This window comes from Lycium ferocissimum, chromosome 6, assembly GCF_029784015.1.
Source record: "Lycium ferocissimum isolate CSIRO_LF1 chromosome 6, AGI_CSIRO_Lferr_CH_V1, whole genome shotgun sequence".
Classification (NCBI taxonomy): Eukaryota; Viridiplantae; Streptophyta; class Magnoliopsida; order Solanales; family Solanaceae; genus Lycium; species Lycium ferocissimum.
Genome location: NC_081347.1, coordinates 1,717,917 through 1,736,150, shown reverse-complemented (window position 1 = coordinate 1,736,150; position 18,234 = coordinate 1,717,917). Strand labels below are relative to the sequence as shown.

Sequence of the window (18,234 nt, the reverse complement as noted above, 5' to 3'; positions counted from 1 at the left end):
CACTCATGAAGTACCAATAATTGGTGAAGTGAATGGGATTTTTCATACTATAATAGTTTTTAAATTTAACTATAAAACATTTACCACGATCAGCTTATTTTCTCATGTCATAACATATAATGTTTTTTTTTATCATTATTAATTTCATTTATTATGAAAAAGTTATCTTTAATTGTCTTTTAAAAAAAATGTTTTATAAATCCGAAGACTCTGTATAAAAGTTAAACTCAATACTTTATATACCACAGTTTTGATTTCTCTATTCAAAAGCAAATTTGATGTGCAATGGCTTGCTCCACAACATATCCTATGCTTTTTGTTCTTCTCATCTTTCCCCTGCATATTTTAGCACAAACTAAGTTTACTATACCATTGGGCAGCTCTCTCACAGCAAATCAAGAAACCACCCCTTGGCTTTCTCACTCTGGAGATTTCGCATTCGGATTCAAGCAAATTCAACCTCAAAACCAGTTCTTGCTTTGCATATACTATGCCAAGATAAAAGACACCACCATAATTTGGTATGCAAATGATGGTTATCCAGTTCCGCGAGGCTCTATCGTGGAATTAAATCCACAAAATGGACTAATTCTCCGCGATCCTCAGGGGAAAATGATTTGGAGCACTAGTCCGATTATAGCTAGTAATGTTGCTTATGCTGTCATGAATAATACAGGAAACTTTGTTCTTGTTGGAAGTGATTCTTCAGTTTTATGGGAAAGTTTTCGATATCCAACTGATACCCTTCTGCCTACTCAAATACTAGAGATTGACGACAAGCTGGTTTCTCGAAAATCGGAGTCTACCTCCCAAGAGGTAGATTTTATCTTCGTATGTTGAGTAATGGGAATTTGGTGCTTGTTACTCAATCTAGGCCAACAAATTTCGATTATGATTCTGAGTATTACATTGGTCATACTTCGATCCTGAGACGAAGCCAATTAAGTTATCGATTGATATTCGATGAGTTAGGTTTAAACATATTAAAAAGAAACAATCAAAGACTTTTATTGACACCTCCCAATGTCCCTTCAATTTCAGAAAATTATCACAGGCTAAGTCTTGATTTTGATGGTGTTTTAACTCATTACTATCATCCCAAGAGTACTACCTCTACGGGGAACGAAAGGTGGAGTACTCTTTGGTCTTTGCCTGATAACATATGTCTAGCAATTCTTGGAGAAACTGGAAGTGGAGTTTGTGGGTACAACAATGTGTGCCATCTAGGCGAAAATCAAAGACCATATTGCGTGTGTCCAAAAGGGTATTCGTTGACTGATCCCAACAATAAGTACGGGAACTGTAAACCAAAATTTATACCAAGTTGTGATGAATTTGGAAAGGGCAATCCTGAAGATTTGTATGATTTTGATGTGGTGACGGACGTTGATTGGCCATTATCAGATTTCGAGAGGATTTATCCTTCGGCTGAAGAAGAATGCAGGAAGGCGTGTTTAGAAGATTGTTTTTGTGCAGTTGCTATTTATAGAAGCAATAGTTGCTGGAAGAAGAAACTGCCATTGTCAAATGGGAGAGTAGATACCACTTTGAATGTAAAAGCTTTCCTTAAAATAAGGAAAGTTTCAACATAAGAGCTTCTTAAATTAGATGAATGTGTGTCCAACTTGCAATTTTACACAATTCAATAGTTTGGATCTGGAATAATCAATGGACCAAATTGTAAAACAAAAACGTTCTTTTTCAAAATTATGGTGGGAAATAAAAACATTGATGTGCCAATAACATTTCAAGTTGAAGCTGAAATAATGAAATATTGCAAATCTTCCTAGTTCAGTGTCAATAACAGAAGTGTTAAGCAGCTCTTTGAAAAGTATATATGAGATGCACAAAGCTTAGAAATTAAAGAATTCGTTGTTTAACCACATAAACATTTGGAAATGTAGAAGAAGTCTTTTATAGCATAACTTTGCAGTAGTTATGGCTTAAAGATCAATGGATCTTTTACATTTCTTTTTCTATGATTAAACTGGACAGGAAATGGAAATCATACATTTCAAGAAACATATTGCACAGAATATACAGATACGGAATTGACTTTGGGTACACAGTTCTTTTTTTTTTGTTTTTTGTTTTTTGTTTTTTTTTTGTTTTTTGGGTACATTGAGTACACAGGTTATTGCTATACTCTTTAGGTGCAAACAGAAGTACAAGGGAAAACATGGTTGAGCTATACAAAATTGGTAGAGGAAAAAGGGTCTGTAGGAATTGATACTTCAACAGAACCTTCAAGCATTAATATGACTTTATTCATGCTAGGCCTTAATGCTGGAATTTCTTGAATACACCAAATAGCAACCATCAAGAACTTCTCAAACCTCTTGATATCTACTAATGCCTCTTCATCATCACCCACAAGTAGATGCAATTCGTTTCTTTTGTAGCAATCAAAAGCCCACTCCACTAGTATAATTTCATTCTCATTTTCCACCTCCTGCTCATAATTTTTTCTGCAGCAAATCAACTCTAAGAGCAAGACCCTGAAGCTGTACACATCCACCTTCACATTTATAGGCACGTTTCTGAACCACTCTGGGGCTACATACCCTCTCGTTCCACGTATCCTAGTGGTTGTTCGAGTCTGATTTTTTCTCAGAAGCTTGGCCATACCAAAATCTGCTATTTTTGCTGTCAAACTTTCATCCAAAAGCACATTTTGGGGTTTGATGTCACAATGTATAATTTGGGTACTGCACTCTTCATGCAAATAGCAAAGTCCTTTGGCAGTGTCAATAGCAACTTGTACCCTTTTGGACCAGCTAAGCCTGGAATCTTTGAATAGCAAGTGTTCTATTGAGCCGGTTTTCATGTATTCATATACTAAAAGGCGGTGTTGGCCTTCGTTGCAGAAGCCAAGGAGTTGGACCAAGTTCTTGTGATTAGTCCTGCTGATTGAATTCACTTCAGCTTCGAATCCTTCTTCTCCTTCTGTTACCATTTTGTTTAGTTTTTTGACAGCAACAACTTTCCCATTTTCGTCCTCAAGAACCGCTTTGTAAACTGTTGAGAAGGCCCCAGTTCCTAATTCTTCCTTGAATCCATTTGTAGCTTCTTCTAGCTCATTGAAGCTAAAACTTCTTAAGTTCACTCCTGGAACAACCGCAATCTTCTTTGGCTTTTTCCCTTTAAACTTAAAAACGCACGGAAGGACGATTAAGTTCATGAAAATTGAACTGGCCAACAACACAGAACCAGAAATTACTAGAGTAGATTGATTTTTCTTTTTTCTTTTTTTGCAAGTTGATGATCCCATTGTGGAGTTGTCTTTCCTTATTTTTATCAAAGCCTTCCCTCCAACTTTTGGATCTTTCCTCCCATTTGAAAGTGGATGCCTTTTCTTCCAACAAATGTTATCGTCACTGTAAATGGCAACAACACAAAAACAATCACTCAAACAATTTTGTCTGCACCAATCCTCAGAAACCTCCTTGTAAGACTCATAATCAGAGAGCGGCCAGTTAGTGTCGCTCATTTCTTGGAAAGTGAAAGCCTCAACTTCTCGCGATTCACGGTTACAGTCTTGCTCAGAGAAATTTCGTCTGCAGCTGCCTAATTTGTCGTTCGGATCATTCAACATATATCCGAGTGGACAATCACATCTTGGCCTCTGGTCAATTCCCATTGAGCAAAGGCTGTTGAAACCACAGGCACCTCCTCCTTTATCTTGACCGATAGCCAGACAGATGTTATCAGGAACTTTATCCAAAGTAGACCATTCCATCTGCATCCCACTAGAAGTTTTCGGATAGACGTAGTGCCTAAATACTCCATCATATTCAAGAATCGCTCGATGATACATTGATTGGGTTCCTGAGTTTTTCTCATTGGAAAATATCGAATTTAACAGAGTTCCATTCTTGGCTTGAAGAAAAATATAGCCGGATTGGTTGAAGATCACCTGGTAACCACTGCCAACTGACGAGGTTTTCCAATATGAAGATATTACATGATCAACTGCTGGATAATTGAGCGTGGAAAGCGTCAGATTTCCATCAGTTTGAAGTGTGAACTTGAACCTCCCACTCGATACATTCGTGTCAGAGAAGCTTGAAACAAGACTGCTATTTAGATTAATTTGCCAACAGATATGCTACCTTGTTCTGTTCATGGTATATGTGCTTTAGTATCGGAAGGCCCAATTTGTGCATGATTAACCTGCATTCAAAAATAACAGCATTGTAGGAGTATTGCCATTTTTTTAACATATTGATTACCTCGGTGGAATCATAGTTGATTTCCAGGGGCTTGAGATTAAGCCCGTGCCAATTATAGTCCCTGCAAAATAGTTGGTAGTTCAGCAAAAGTGTTTATAATGTTAGGCAAACCTTCATAGAAACCCACTACCCAGTCTCCCTTGTTATTTCTAATTATCCCGCCTACTCTTCGATTTCCTAAACAAGAATCATCAGTGTCGAGCTTAAAGGTGCCATTATCGGGGCGGCGGGGGGGGGGGGGGGGGGTCTCCCATTTTAAGGATATACTAACTTTTCTATTCTCAGTATTCGAATGGTTTGTGAGTTTAGTGTACTCTATAGCCTTACCATAAGAGCCTTCAAACTTAGGGTGATCAGTCTTGTTATTGAAGAGATTGGTGTTCCTATTGGTCCATATTTCCCATAAGCAAAAAGGGATAAAAGTGTCCCATTTTAGGTGATTATACCTTTCTTTCCTCATAGAGGGCCACCTGTTATAGAAATTTGTACATCTATCTGAGGTGTTGACAGTGGTCAGAGTATAGCGCTGAACTACATTGACTCAGATAGTTGTGATACTATATTCAAAGAAAAGGTGATTCATTGTTCTCATTAGGATAGTGGTAGAGCTTGCACTGGGGGTTAACATTAAGACTAATATGGTGGAGATAAGAACTGATTGGTAGCTTGTTGTGATTCATTAGACAAAAGAAGAATTTGATCTTGTTGGGCACTTTTAATTTCCAAATCCAGGTTAGATTAATGTTATCCTTGTCCCTGAGCTTGGGGGTTTTCCCAGGGATGAAGATTTCTACACTATTTCCTTTACCCTTTTTTTCTTCCTGGTATGATTATCCATATGATGAACTTTGATGTATGAAACTGTGGTTTATGAGAGAGGCTCATTTGATATCTGACAGACTTGGGGTTTAGGAGTTCCATCTAGGCTTATGAATTGAGCAGTGGTTATGCATTGTAATTGTGCTCACGGATTAATTGTTCGATGAATCTTCTGTTATGGATAATCGGTTGTGGTTGCCATACTCTTATGGTTATTATTGTTGGGTTGACATTCATGCATGGCATACATCGTCATTCCACATAATACATTGATATCTAGCGTGACTCTGACCTGATGATGATAAATGAGAAAGGATATGAGCCCACATTTTCAAGAGCTATATCATCAGCAGATCCTTCCAGCTTTGATAGAAGTATTAGATGATTTTGACAATCCCAGGTTGCAGGTACTTTTAATGCAAAAAGCCTTACCTGCTATATCATATTGTTAATGATATATGACACTAAAGCTTACCTTCAATGAGTATTCTGCATTGATATTTGATGACATCCTTGGATCCCCTAACATGTTTACTGTGTATATTACCTCTAGACACTTCATGTTTCACTGTTATATCATCTTGTTAATGACAGGTGACCAATGTATTAACTTATTATTCTCTAATTGAGCAATTATTTAGCTACCACCTTCTAAGGCTTGGCCTCATTTTACAGACAGTTTAATTTACATTCATTGCAAGTACATATTGTTGCCTACTAATGTTTTCTCTTTGGTATAGACACGTGCAACTTCAGCAATATTGTTGTTCAGTCACAATCGCAGTGCAGATGTCTTGAAAGTTAGTCGGGTTTCGACAGGTATATCACCTTTACCAATCTACAGCGTATTTATTCGTCCATGTGTATAAAAGTAATAACATAATGCTTGTGCTTGATGTGTGTATGTAAGAGTAATGACATAAGTTTTTAACAGCGATATCTCTGATGTGATTTGACTTCACATTTAACAAGTAACTTGCTGCATTCTAGAGAGAAATGACAATGATGAAAGAAGCAGCTCTGGACTTTAGCCTCTTTAGCTATTTCATCAAAGGTACTTTACTTCCAGGGGTTCAAAACGATCTTGTGTTTTTTCAATCTCTGGTGTTCTATACTTAATTTGCCTGCAGGAGGATTCTGCATACATATATGATTCTATAATGCCTTATCTGAAAGTTATCTTGCTAACTGCGACTAAAGATACGAGTCGAATGCTACTTGCCAATCCTTGGAATGCCTTACCAACTACCATGATTACAATGGCTGTTGGAAATCTAGCAATCCTTGATTATGTTGAAAAGATGAATACAGTTTCTATCTTTTTATTTCTCCTTCAAGCGGGCATTATTATATAAATGTGGACTGTTTCCTGGAGCTGTCAATTAAGCCAACAACGTGGAACTTTAGACTTATAAGTTAGAACTACATAGAGGTAAACCAGAACTTAATCCAATCAGTTCAGCGAAAATGAATTTATATATGATTAGAAATGATAAAAGTTCGACTTCTGTTATCCCTTCAGCAACATCTTGCAAACTCAAGCATGTACAGTTCTTATAAAGAAGCTGGAGAAAAACATGTTATACAGCATGAAACTATCAATAATACTTAAGTTTGGACACTGCATTGAAACGCTGTATAATTTTAGGTCACTACTGCCCTCATTTCACTGCAAGAAATTGACATGGAGGTAGAAGATCCAATGAGGTGCCTCTTGTTACAAGTATGTTGATACACTTTCAATTTTCTGCAGCCTCTTGTAACAAGTATGTTGATACACTTTCAATTTTCTGCAACTTTCTTTTCTTTTCTTTACCTTTTTTGGCTAATTTACATCTGAGACATTATGGGTTACACATGATTCTGTTGCAGGCATGGGGTAGACTATGCAAATGCTTGGGGGCAGATTTCGTTCCATATCTGAGTGTTTCCATGCCCAATCCCCATTGTGCTAAAATCTGCTACGCTGAAGAACTATTTGAGTGTTTCCGGTAATTCAGATACAAATGATTCTGATGATGAAAGGTGGGATCTTCCTATTTGGCATCATAGTCTTTCAATACCCACAGCTTAAAAGTTACCTTTCCCTGACAAGTAGAAGTAGAACGAACAAAAAAGCATTTCAATATTGGAACACCAACAGAGATGTTGCCCCTCAAGCATAATATTGGTTCTGGCAGTGGTATCTCTCCGTACGCTTCATTTGAGATGCTAAATGAAACCGTAGAACAATTTCCAAAAATTCCAATCCACTGAAATGCGTCACGTACAAATGCCAAAGAATCCATACCAAACAACACATTGGATTTTCCATGAGGATGTTTATCAGTATTTCTCCAGAGCCACTTTTTAACGGGAGAATTTCATTATGTACTTCGCGACCATCTATGTCAGTGCGAACTTTAAGGATCTTACAGTCACCAGTAGTTGAGTCATAACCTGATCAACAACATCCATCAGCTTTGTATTATTTGATGGCTTCGCAACTCTTTCCCCTGCAATTAATTACAACTGTACAACCATCTAATGTTTGTAGTGATTTCAATCAAAAATTAATTTGACTCTTCAATAGAAAATCACGAGAACGAATGTTAACCGCGGTATTATCGAGCACGGTAACCTTATGTTAGCCCCGGTTAACTATCTTTTTGGCCAAAATTGATCATTCCTAGAAAAATATGTTCCAGCATTTCCATGGTATTCATACATAATGAAGAGGCTAAGGACTTCACCTATCACCCACTCTTACGACGTACATATACCTTGTAAAAGAACAATAAGACTAGTTAGAGATATAGTTTACTTACCCATTATATTTCCACGAGTGGTCTGCTATCAATTTTTTGTCCCTTCCAGCTAAATAGTGGACTCTTCATGTCATTTGGCATTAGAACAACAACACACCCAGTATATTCCCACAAGCGGAGTCTCGAGAGGGTGGATATACACAGACGTTACCCCTACATTTGTGGGGTAGGGAGGTTGTTTCCAATAGACCCTCGCCTCAAGAAAATCATTTTTCAGGAAAAATGGTTTGAAAGAAATGCAATAGTAAAAGCTATGATAAAAGAATTGAAGAAGGAAAAGTACTGACAGTACAAATAATTAAAGATAACCAAACTAAAACAAAATGTGGAATATAATCAGAGCATAAGTTACAACAACAACAACTACATACCATCACACAAGGGGGGTCTGGGGCGGGTAAGATGTACGCAGACCTTACTTCCACCTTTGCGGGTAGAGAGGTTGTTCCCGATAGACCCAATTGGAGCATAAGTTAATGCTACCATAATAGTAATACTACTGGTAAGGGAATAGATAAATGCTCCAGACTGCCATGTGGCGTTGTACTCCAAAAATATTCAAAAACACTCTCCAGGTCTGCCAGGTAAGCAGTATATATTTCTCACAAAAAAAAAAAAAAAAAAAAAACATCTTTGGTAAATACATCTTGAAACTTAAAAACTGGTGAGCAATAGATAAACTAATAAGAATAAGAGGTTTTAACATGATAACTTAATAATGAAAAAGAAAAAGTACATCGATCATACATAAGAAACTAAATAAGTAAGTGATTTCGGAGAGATCAAGCTTTCTGTAAAACGTATCCAACCTTTGACGGACAGTTGAGGCCATGATACAAATGGTCATTTGGGTGTCCTAAAGCCCCACCCGGGGGCTTTCGGCAATCATGCAAAGGAATAGCACTCACCATTCGCAAACCTATATTTCGGTACGACACTAAAAAACGAAGGATCTTCTATAGCAAACAATGGAATCAAGGATACTCTTTTCAATGCCCATAACTTAAAAGTATCCCTCCCCGAATGATAAGTATTAGAATGAGTACAAAGCATTCCTTCCAACACTGAAACGCCAAACTTGGTGGGGCCCCTCAAGCTTAACATTTCCTCCGGGAAGGGTATCTCTCCGTACACTTCATTTGAAATACCAAATGAAACCACAAAATGGCTTTCTCTTGAACAACCGACCCAGTGAAATGCCGCATGTACAAATGCCAAAAAATTCATAGCAACCAACACATTGGAAAAGCCACGAGGATGTTTATCAATTCTTCTCCAAGAGCCACCTTTCAACGCGAGAATTTCAGTAGGTAGGGAGACAAACCTATTACCCACTCTTGTGACGTACATATATCTTGGAAAAGAACAATGAGACTAGCTAGAGATATAGTTTACTTAGATATTTCCACGAGTGGTCTGCCTTGCTAAATAGTGGACTCTTCACGTCATTTGGCATTAGAACAACAACACACCCGAGATATTCACAACGGAGTCTCGAGAGGGTGGGTATACACCGTTACCCCTACATTTGAGGTGTAGGGAGGTTGTTTCAATAGACCCTCGCTTCAAGAAAATCGTTTTTCGGGAAAAATGGTATGAAAGAAATGCAATAGTACAAGCTATGATAAAAGAATTGAAGAAGGAAATGGGGCGGGTAAGATGTACGCAGAGACCTTATACCTTTGCGGGTAGAAAGGTTGTTCCCGATAGACCCAATTGGAGCATAAGTTAATGCTACCATAATAGGAATACTACTGGTAAGGGAATAGATAAATGCTCCAGATTGCCACGTGGCATTGTACTCCAAAAATATTCAAAAACACTCTCCAGGTCTGCCAGGTAAGCAGTATATGTTTCTCAACAAAAAAAAAAAAAAAAAAAAAAAAAAAAATCTTTGGTAAATACATCTTGAAACTTAAAAGCTGTGAGCAATAGATAAACTAATAAGAATAAGAGGTTTTAACATGATAACTTAATAATGAAAAAGAAAAAAGTACATCGATCATACATAAGAAACTAATAAGTAAGTGATTTCGGAGAGATCAAGCTTTCGTAAAAGCGTATCCAAGGATGATTGAGGCCATGATACAAATGGTCCGCTGGGTGTCCAAAAGCCACCCAGGGCTTTTAACAATCATGCAAAGGAATAGCACTTCACCATTCGCAAACCTATATTTCGGTACGACATTAAGAAACGAAGGATCTTCTATAGCAAACAATGGAATCCAAGATTCCTTGACAGCATACTCTTTCAATGCCCATAACTTAAAAGTCTTCCTCTCCAAATAATAAGTATTAGAATGAATACAAAGCATTCCTTCCAACACGAAACGCCAAACTTGGTGCGGCCCCTAACATTTCCTCGAAGGTATCTCTCCGTACACTTCATTTGAAATATTAAATGAAACCACAAAATAGCTTTCTCTTAGTGAAATGCCGCATGTACAAATGCCAAAAAATTCATAGCAAGCAACACATTGGAAAAGCCACGAGGATGTTTATCAATTCTTCTCCAGGAGCCACCTTTCAACGAGAATTTCAGTAGGTAGGGAGATAAACCTATCTATCTCCTGGTACACATGAAGGATCTTATACTCACCATTGGTTGAGTCATAACCCATTCCAAAACAAGAACCATCATTCGGCTCAAATTCTTGAACGAGAAGTAGTATTGATTCTCTTGTGGAGGGGTTCCACAACAAAAGAGTGGGCGGTAACCATTCAAATCATCCAGAACCTCGACAACAACAAATCCATCGTAACAGCAACGGATTTTGAATACGGTTGGTCTGGGGCTTAAAGGGCTATCGAGCTTTTGCACATCCTGAACCAGTTGAGGAGACGACAAAGGACAACAATATAAGGAATATAGTCCATCCTGAAGGGACCTTTGGCTAATAAGAAGCTTTTGGGAATTTTGGCCATTCTTGGTACAATTGAAGTGCTTCATCTTAAAGTAAGGATCAGAGATTAATGCCTCCCAAAATTTGGAAACACATTTGAATCGAAGTAGAGACTGGACGGGTAACCTGCTGAGGATCTCCATAATTATTTCCTCTTTCAAGTGTATTGTCGTGGCCTAAATAGGACAAGAAAGAGCGAGCGATCAGACAATTGTGTCAAAGTATTAAGACATTTCAACCAAGAAAGATAAACCTGGAATTGTTTTTTGATTATTACTACTAATAAATTTGAGTACTGAAATTACTCTCAACAGACATAGCCATACCTAGAAGAAATTGAACCAAAAACAACGAGACTAAATTATTATTATTATTATTATAAGTAAGTAACACCCACCACCTGATCAACACAACTTACCCTCCTCCAATCAACCAAATTTGATTTGGAGATGTGATTAAGCTTTTGATTGCAAACAATAATTTGATTAGCCTTTTTTGTTTTCTTCTTCTGTATCTTTGGAGCACAACATACAACCTTAACCTCATTCTTCTTTCTCTGCCTCATCAATCAATCTTTTGCAAACGAAAAGGAAAGGCTCGTCCTTTTTGGCTTGCTAGGCTTTCTCTATCTCTAATTTGCTGTTGGATGTGTAGTTGCTTATAACTTCGGCTCGGATTCTCCTTTATATTATTATTATTATTATTATTATTATTATTATTATTATTATAATATTGAGTCTTATTTTTATATTATTATATTAGTTAGTTATTTTTCTACTATTAATAAGTGAAAGTTTGTGGATACTATGAAGGGTATTTATGTAAATTTAGTGAATATGGCCAGAATAATGGTCTAGTGTTATATTAATGTTTGAGTTTGAGTGTATTTTGTTTATGATTGGTGTGTTTGATTTAGAGTATTATGTTTTCTACGGGAAGCAATAAAAGGTTGTTGGAATAATATATGAGCTATGTATTAGGCATATGGCCAGAATAATGGTCTAGTGTTATATTAATGTTTGAGTTTGAGTGTATTTTGTTTATGATTGGTGTGTTTAATTTATATTATGTTTTCTACGTGAAGCAATAAAAGGTTGTTGGAATAATATATGAAGTTTGTATACTTTTGTGCTTTGAGCTGACTTATGAGTGATTCATGGTTGGCTGCGTTCTAACATTAATTAGTTGAAATGTTGTGTTATGCACATGATTATGATAAGTTTTCCTTGCAATGACCAATGTTTTTGTTTCCCCGGGTGCCCTTGCTCGACAGTCGGTAGTCGAATTCGTATCGAAAATTTGCTTTTGATTTCCTCACAAAAGATGATTTTATTCACATGACTCATGCCTCACAAACTTATCATCTCGTCACAACTTTTACTACTACAATATGACCTGCTTTCTTTGAATACTTACTTTTTAATACACATATATATATTGGACTATAGAAGTACTAATCAAAATGGCTACTATAATGGCGATTCGCTATAGTAGCCAAAAACAGTTTGGAACCCAAGAATGCTGTTATAAGTGTAGAAGCAATTGAAAGTTTGTATGCAAGATATATTCGTGCAAAGCACAAACATAGAGACTAGTATTATAAATTTGAATAGTGAAATTAGCAACAGAGGAGCAATGTAGTCCGTAATAACTAAAAGTGGTGTGAGAACAAATTAAATTTCACATTGTTTGTGCATGGTTCAAGTAAGTGAAATAGAATGTAAGTCCAACCAAAAACAACAATTTCTGAGACACAAAATTCCAGTAGTTATCTTTAAGCATTAAAAAAACTCACAATTGTAAGTAAGTAACGCAACTTACCCTCCTCCGATCAACGTCCATCTGTTCCACAACGCGCTTGCCTGATTTAATTAAAATTTTTAATAAAACAAAATAATAATTGATTGAAAAGAAACAGATAGATACCTTTGGAGATGTGATTAAGCTTTTGATTAGCCTTTTTTGTTTTCTTCTTCTGTATCTTTGGAGTGTGTCCAGACTTAACCTCATTCATCTTTCTCTCCCTCATCAATTAATCTTTTGCAAACGAAAAGGATTTCTCTATCTCTAATTTGCAGTTGGATGTGCAGTTGCTTAGGCCGACTTCGGCTCGGATTCTCCTTTGTATCTATATTTATAGTTATTAACACTACAATCCTTTTCCAGGTAGAATATTATATAGGGTTAGATTTGCGGTTGTACTCTCATAAATAAGTTATATTTACCCTTCGTTATATTTTTTTGATATATTTGCCCTTTTCATCCAATTTTCCAGCTAAATTTGCCCTTGCACTCTAAAAAGTGTCATATTTACCCCCCTACTTCGTTAAATGCTTATTTCCACCTTAGCTTTCTATCTCCATGTGGCAATTTAAAAAAAAAAAAAAACTGATAAACTGGATTTTTTAATTAAAATATCCGGAAGAATAGTTTTTTTTTTTTTTAAATATGGAATACTAGATCTTTTTTGAAAAAAAAAATCCTAAAGATCCATATTCATGATTTCACTTTTTTAGGATACTTTTTAAAAAAAAAATTCATAAAAATCCAAATTTTAATGACTTCATTTTCTTAGGACACTCTTTAAAAAAATATGGAAAAAGTGTTTCTTAAAAATGTGAAAAAAAAAATGAATTTTTATAAAATCTAGAAAATTTGATTATTTTTTAAAATGAGGAAAACCCTTTTTTTTCCAAACTAATTCTGGAAAATTGGTAATTTTTTTAAAATATAACCAGTTTTCCACTTTTTCTTAAACAGATTCAGCTCTCCATATTTATTTTGTAAAAAAACGGGGTTTCCACTTTTTTATTAAAAAGTTCTGTTTTCCATATTTAAAAAAAAAATCAAATTTATTTTTCAGATTTACTAGATTTAAAAATTCCTAATTTCCATAATTTATTTTTAAAAAATTCTAGATTTCTAGATTTATTGAAGAAAAAAAGGGGTTTTACACTCTTTTTTCTTAAAATCAATTATTATAGATTTTTATAAAATTCCAGTTTTTTCAATTAAAAAAAATACTTTTTTCAGATTATTTTTTTTTAAAAAAAAAATAATAAGTTTTTTAGATTTTTTTTTTAAAAAATGCCACATAGACATAAGAAAACTAAGGTGGAAATGAGCATTTAAGGAAGTAGGAGAAAATATGAGCATTTTTTTAGAGTACAAGGGCAAATATATCCCGAAAGCTGGATGAAAATGGCAAGTATATCAAAAAAGTATAATGAAGGGTAAATATAGCTTATTTATGAGAGTACTAGGGCAAATCTGACCCACTTTTCCGAATCCTATTTTTATTCCTATTTTAACACTCCCCCTCAAGCTGGTGAATACAAATCATATGTACCGAGTTTGTTACAGATGTAACTAATACGAGGACCACTGAGGGACTTGGTGAAAATATCCTCAAGCTGGACGCTCGTTATCTCTCCTTGACAAAGTAACAGTCAATCTCAATAGACGGAACTCTATAATATTCTATTTAGGTGATGACTCTATGCAATTGTAATCCTTCGTTTTTTATTTGTCAAAGTTTTGATTTCTACAGTTTCCTTTTCTTTTTAATTATATGCTTTTTGCTTTTCTTCTGTATATGAAGAACTAACTGAAATTCCACGTATGATTTTAGAAGTTCAGCCATAAATATTCAGGAGAAAGAGAAGATTTGCATTTTAAACCTAAAAGTTATGATTTTAACTGTTTCTTGATGTGGCACAAGGATCATTCGATTTAGATAATTATTGCACAAGGTACCAACATCATCGATTAATATTCATGATCAAACAAGAAAAATTACTATTTGTGTTCTTTTAAACGTCATTCATTTTTTCCTAATCGATTATATTTTAATTTGAATTACTTTTATAACCATAGTAATGCTTACATTTAAGTGTACGCGTTAAAGCTAAGAACTTAAATTCGTAGATAGTATTGCTACAACAACTTATAAGTGTAAAAAAATCCTGCTACTAACATGTGAAAGAGTATTACTGTAATAATTGTAGACATTACGTAATTAAACAGTCAATTTGGATTGATTACCATAAAATAATTTTAGTTGAATCTTGTTTACATGGGATATTCGTGCAAAGCACGAACATAGAGACTAGTATAACTATATGTTCAAAAGTCAACCGTTGTCTACGTTTATGCCTGTTACATGCCCTGGCGAGCTCAACATTGTTTGAACATTTACAAAATTTACATTTCTTTCATGAGTAGCTCCTCTCTTATCTACCCAAAACACATTGCTAACAAAAAAGGGAGGAACTACACGCACTTGAACGCCCATCAAAAAGTCTCTTCCTAGCGCCTTCCTTTGCCAATAGATATGCTACCTTGTTCTGCTCATGGTATATGTGCTTTTGTATCGAAAGGCCCAATTTGTGCATGAATAACCTGCATTCAGAAATAACAGCATTGTAAGGAGTATGGCCATTTTCTAACAAATTGATTACCTCGGTGGAATCATAGTTGATTTCCAGGGGCTTGAGATTAAGCTCATGCCAATTATAGTCCCTGCATAATAGTTGTTAGTTCAGCAAAAGTGTTTAAAATGTTAGGCAAAACTTTACCCACTACCCAGTCTCCCTTGTTATTTCTAATTATCCCTCCTATCCCACCTGCTCCTGGATTTCCTAAACAAAAATCATCAGTGTCGAGCTTAAAGGTGCCATTATTGGCCGGGGAGAGGGGGGAAGGGTTGTGGGTGTCTCCCATTTTAAGGATATACTAACTTTTCTATTCTCAGCATTCGAATGGTTTGTGAGTTGAGTGTACTCTGTAGCCTTACCATAAGAGCTTTCAAACTTAGGGTGATCAGTCTTGTTATTAAAGAGATTGGTGTTCCTATTGGTCCATATTTCCCATAAGCAAAAAGGGATAAAAGTGTCCCATTTTAGGTGATTATACCTTTCTTTTCTCATAGAGGGCCACCTGTTATAGAAATTTGTACATCTATTAAAGATTGAGGTGTTGACAGTGATCAGAGTACAGCGCTGAACTACATTGACTCAGATAGTTGTGACACTACATTCAAAGAAAAGGTGATTCATGTCCTCATTAGGATAGTGGCAGAGTTTGCACTAGGGGTTAACATTAAGACCAATATGGTGGAGATAAGAACTGATTGGTAGCTTGTTGTGATTCATTAGCCAAAGGAAGAATTTGATCTTGTTGGACACTTTTAATTTCCAAATCCAGGTTAGATTAATGCCCTGAGTCTAGGGGTTTTCCCACTGATAAGTATTTCTACGCTATTTCCTTTACCCTTTTTTTCTTCCTGGTATGATTATCAGTGGTGGATCCAGAATTTTTAAATTATGAGTGCTCAACTATTTCTAATTTGGAATTGCTCCTAAAACTGGGTGTTCAATTAAGATATTTCTACTAATTACCAGGTCTCCTATTTAAGTAATAGGGTTGGCTCCATATCTAATGGGTGCTCAAGCACCTATGTGCCTGAATGTAGATCCGCCACTGATGATTATCCATATGATGAACTTTGATGTACGAAAATGTGGTTTATGAGAGAGGCTCATTTGATATCTGACAGACTTGGGATTTAGGAGTTCCATCTAAGCTTATGAATTGAGCAGTGGTTATGCATTGTAATTGTGCTCACGGATTAATTGTTCGATGAATCTTCTGTTATGGATGATTGGTTGTGGTTGTCATACTCTTATGGTTATTATTGTTGGGTTGACATTCATACATGGCATACATCGTCATTTTATATGATACATTGATGTGAACTGTGACTTGGTACTGCTGATGATAAATGAGAAAGGAAACATCCGAGGTCTTTGCTTGATTGTGAAAGAGAGATGAGAGTCCGTGATCCGAGGTTGCTACCGGAGCGGAAGATGGAGTGCCCGTGCCTGAGGTCATTTGTCGGGACGAGTGGTACATGGACTTCGCGGGTCCACCATGTGTCATGACAATCGAGACGTGGAGGATTTTCGTCCGTTGCATGTATGTATGGGTTGAGACATTGGCCATTGCATTGCATCTCATCACATTCATATGTATTATATCTTACATCCTACGACTTCCTCTATCGTGTCTGCTCTTGGTTATGTAATGCTTAGATGATTGATCGGTTGTGTGATAGACAATTAGAGAGAAGAATGTGTATATATCGAGGATTAGAAGTTGAATTTAGGCCATGATCAAACTAAACAGAGACTTATCCATACCATGCGTTATGCCTTTTTCAATGATAATGTATATAAGTTCCACGACTGACCTCCTATCATCTTATCTGTTAATTTCCCCTTAAACATATATCTTACTAATCGTTGTGGTCCTAAGGTGGTTCTTTGACCACGTTTTCACATTTTTTTTAAATTATTTGAATTATAAATTATCATGACTTATGGTATTTTTTATCTAATTTCTAATTATATAAGTTGTATTTTCACAAACTTGAAAAATTTATATCAAAATTTACTATCAAAGTTATAAAGAGTTAACATAAATCGAAACAAAGGGAGCTTTTTTTAATTTTAATATTTTGCATTTTATTAAATAAGATACGATTTATTTTAAAATGATAAAATGCTAAATATCTTGCTCAATTAAACACTATACTGTAAATTAAAACGCAATGACTATGAGTACAATTTTTAAAGGCTTTGGGACTTTATAAACATGAATCCCTTACTCACGGCAGTCATATCCTCTCATTTTATTTTATTTTCTTTATTCTTTTTTTTTCTTTAAAATTAACCTTTTATTTTCGAATTTTTGATAATTTTGGACGAATTCATACAAAAATTAAAGTTAATTTTCTTAAAATATATCATTCTTTTTATAATATTCTAAAATAATTGTATCACAGGAATTTATTTTACCAATAGGCATTTTCTTTTTGACACGTCACTACTTAATATATTGATCAATGTTCTTTGTAAGAGAGTATGGTAAATGCTCGTAAAAGGTTCTTTCCTGCGTCACAATTTGTTTTATATCATTCGATTGCCCTAAACTTTCACCAACTTCACGGGTTCAAATGAATTATTCAGAGTTTAATTTTTTATACCAAAAAAGAAAGGTCAAAGTCTAAACTTTAGACTAATAGTTCTATTATACTAATTTTTAACCACTGCTTTAATATCATTTCATTTAAAACAAGACATAGTTAGTATAAATCGTTTGGTTTTCTTTTCCTGGGCTAGCTTTTTTCAGCCATTAATTAACACGATCATTTGATATTAACAATTTATTGTTCTCTATTTCCAGGTTTACTCCAGTGGTACTACTTTTCTTCTCGTGTCTTTGTCCAATGTATTTCTTCTTTAATAGCTCTTTCTAACAACCTATAAATACATGGTATTTTTTGGAGGACACATATTTAGCTAGTAGACGCGTCGACTTAAATATAGGATAAATATAACGAAAATACGCGCCGAGAAAATAAAAGTGCTATATTTATGGCAATTTAAATTAAAATCAGTTTTTAATGTTCCG

The 18,234-nt window shown here is 35.3% G+C and overlaps 2 protein-coding genes and 1 pseudogene across 2 annotated transcripts; 1 reads left to right on the top strand and 2 right to left on the bottom strand.

The window, feature by feature from the left end:
- Positions 1 to 285: 285 nt before the first annotated feature.
- Positions 286 to 1,592, top strand: LOC132060473 (G-type lectin S-receptor-like serine/threonine-protein kinase LECRK2). Its single transcript, XM_059453508.1, has 2 exons — positions 286 to 800; positions 875 to 1,592. Exons 1-2 carry the CDS (start codon positions 286 to 288, stop codon positions 1,590 to 1,592), a joined length of 1,233 nt encoding a protein of 410 aa, XP_059309491.1.
- Positions 1,593 to 1,899: 307 nt separating this feature from the next.
- Positions 1,900 to 5,580, bottom strand: LOC132060471 (G-type lectin S-receptor-like serine/threonine-protein kinase LECRK2). Its single transcript, XM_059453507.1, has 4 exons — positions 5,527 to 5,580; positions 5,344 to 5,483; positions 4,233 to 4,293; positions 1,900 to 4,108 (listed from the first exon to the last, which is right to left on the bottom strand). The coding sequence occupies exons 1-4, from the start codon at positions 5,578 to 5,580 to the stop codon at positions 2,189 to 2,191; spliced, it is 2,175 nt and encodes a 724-aa protein (XP_059309490.1). The 3' UTR covers positions 1,900 to 2,188.
- Positions 5,581 to 8,640: 3,060 nt separating this feature from the next.
- On the bottom strand, positions 8,641 to 15,483 carry LOC132060470 (F-box/kelch-repeat protein At3g23880-like; annotated as a pseudogene).
- Positions 15,484 to 18,234: the final 2,751 nt, after the last annotated feature.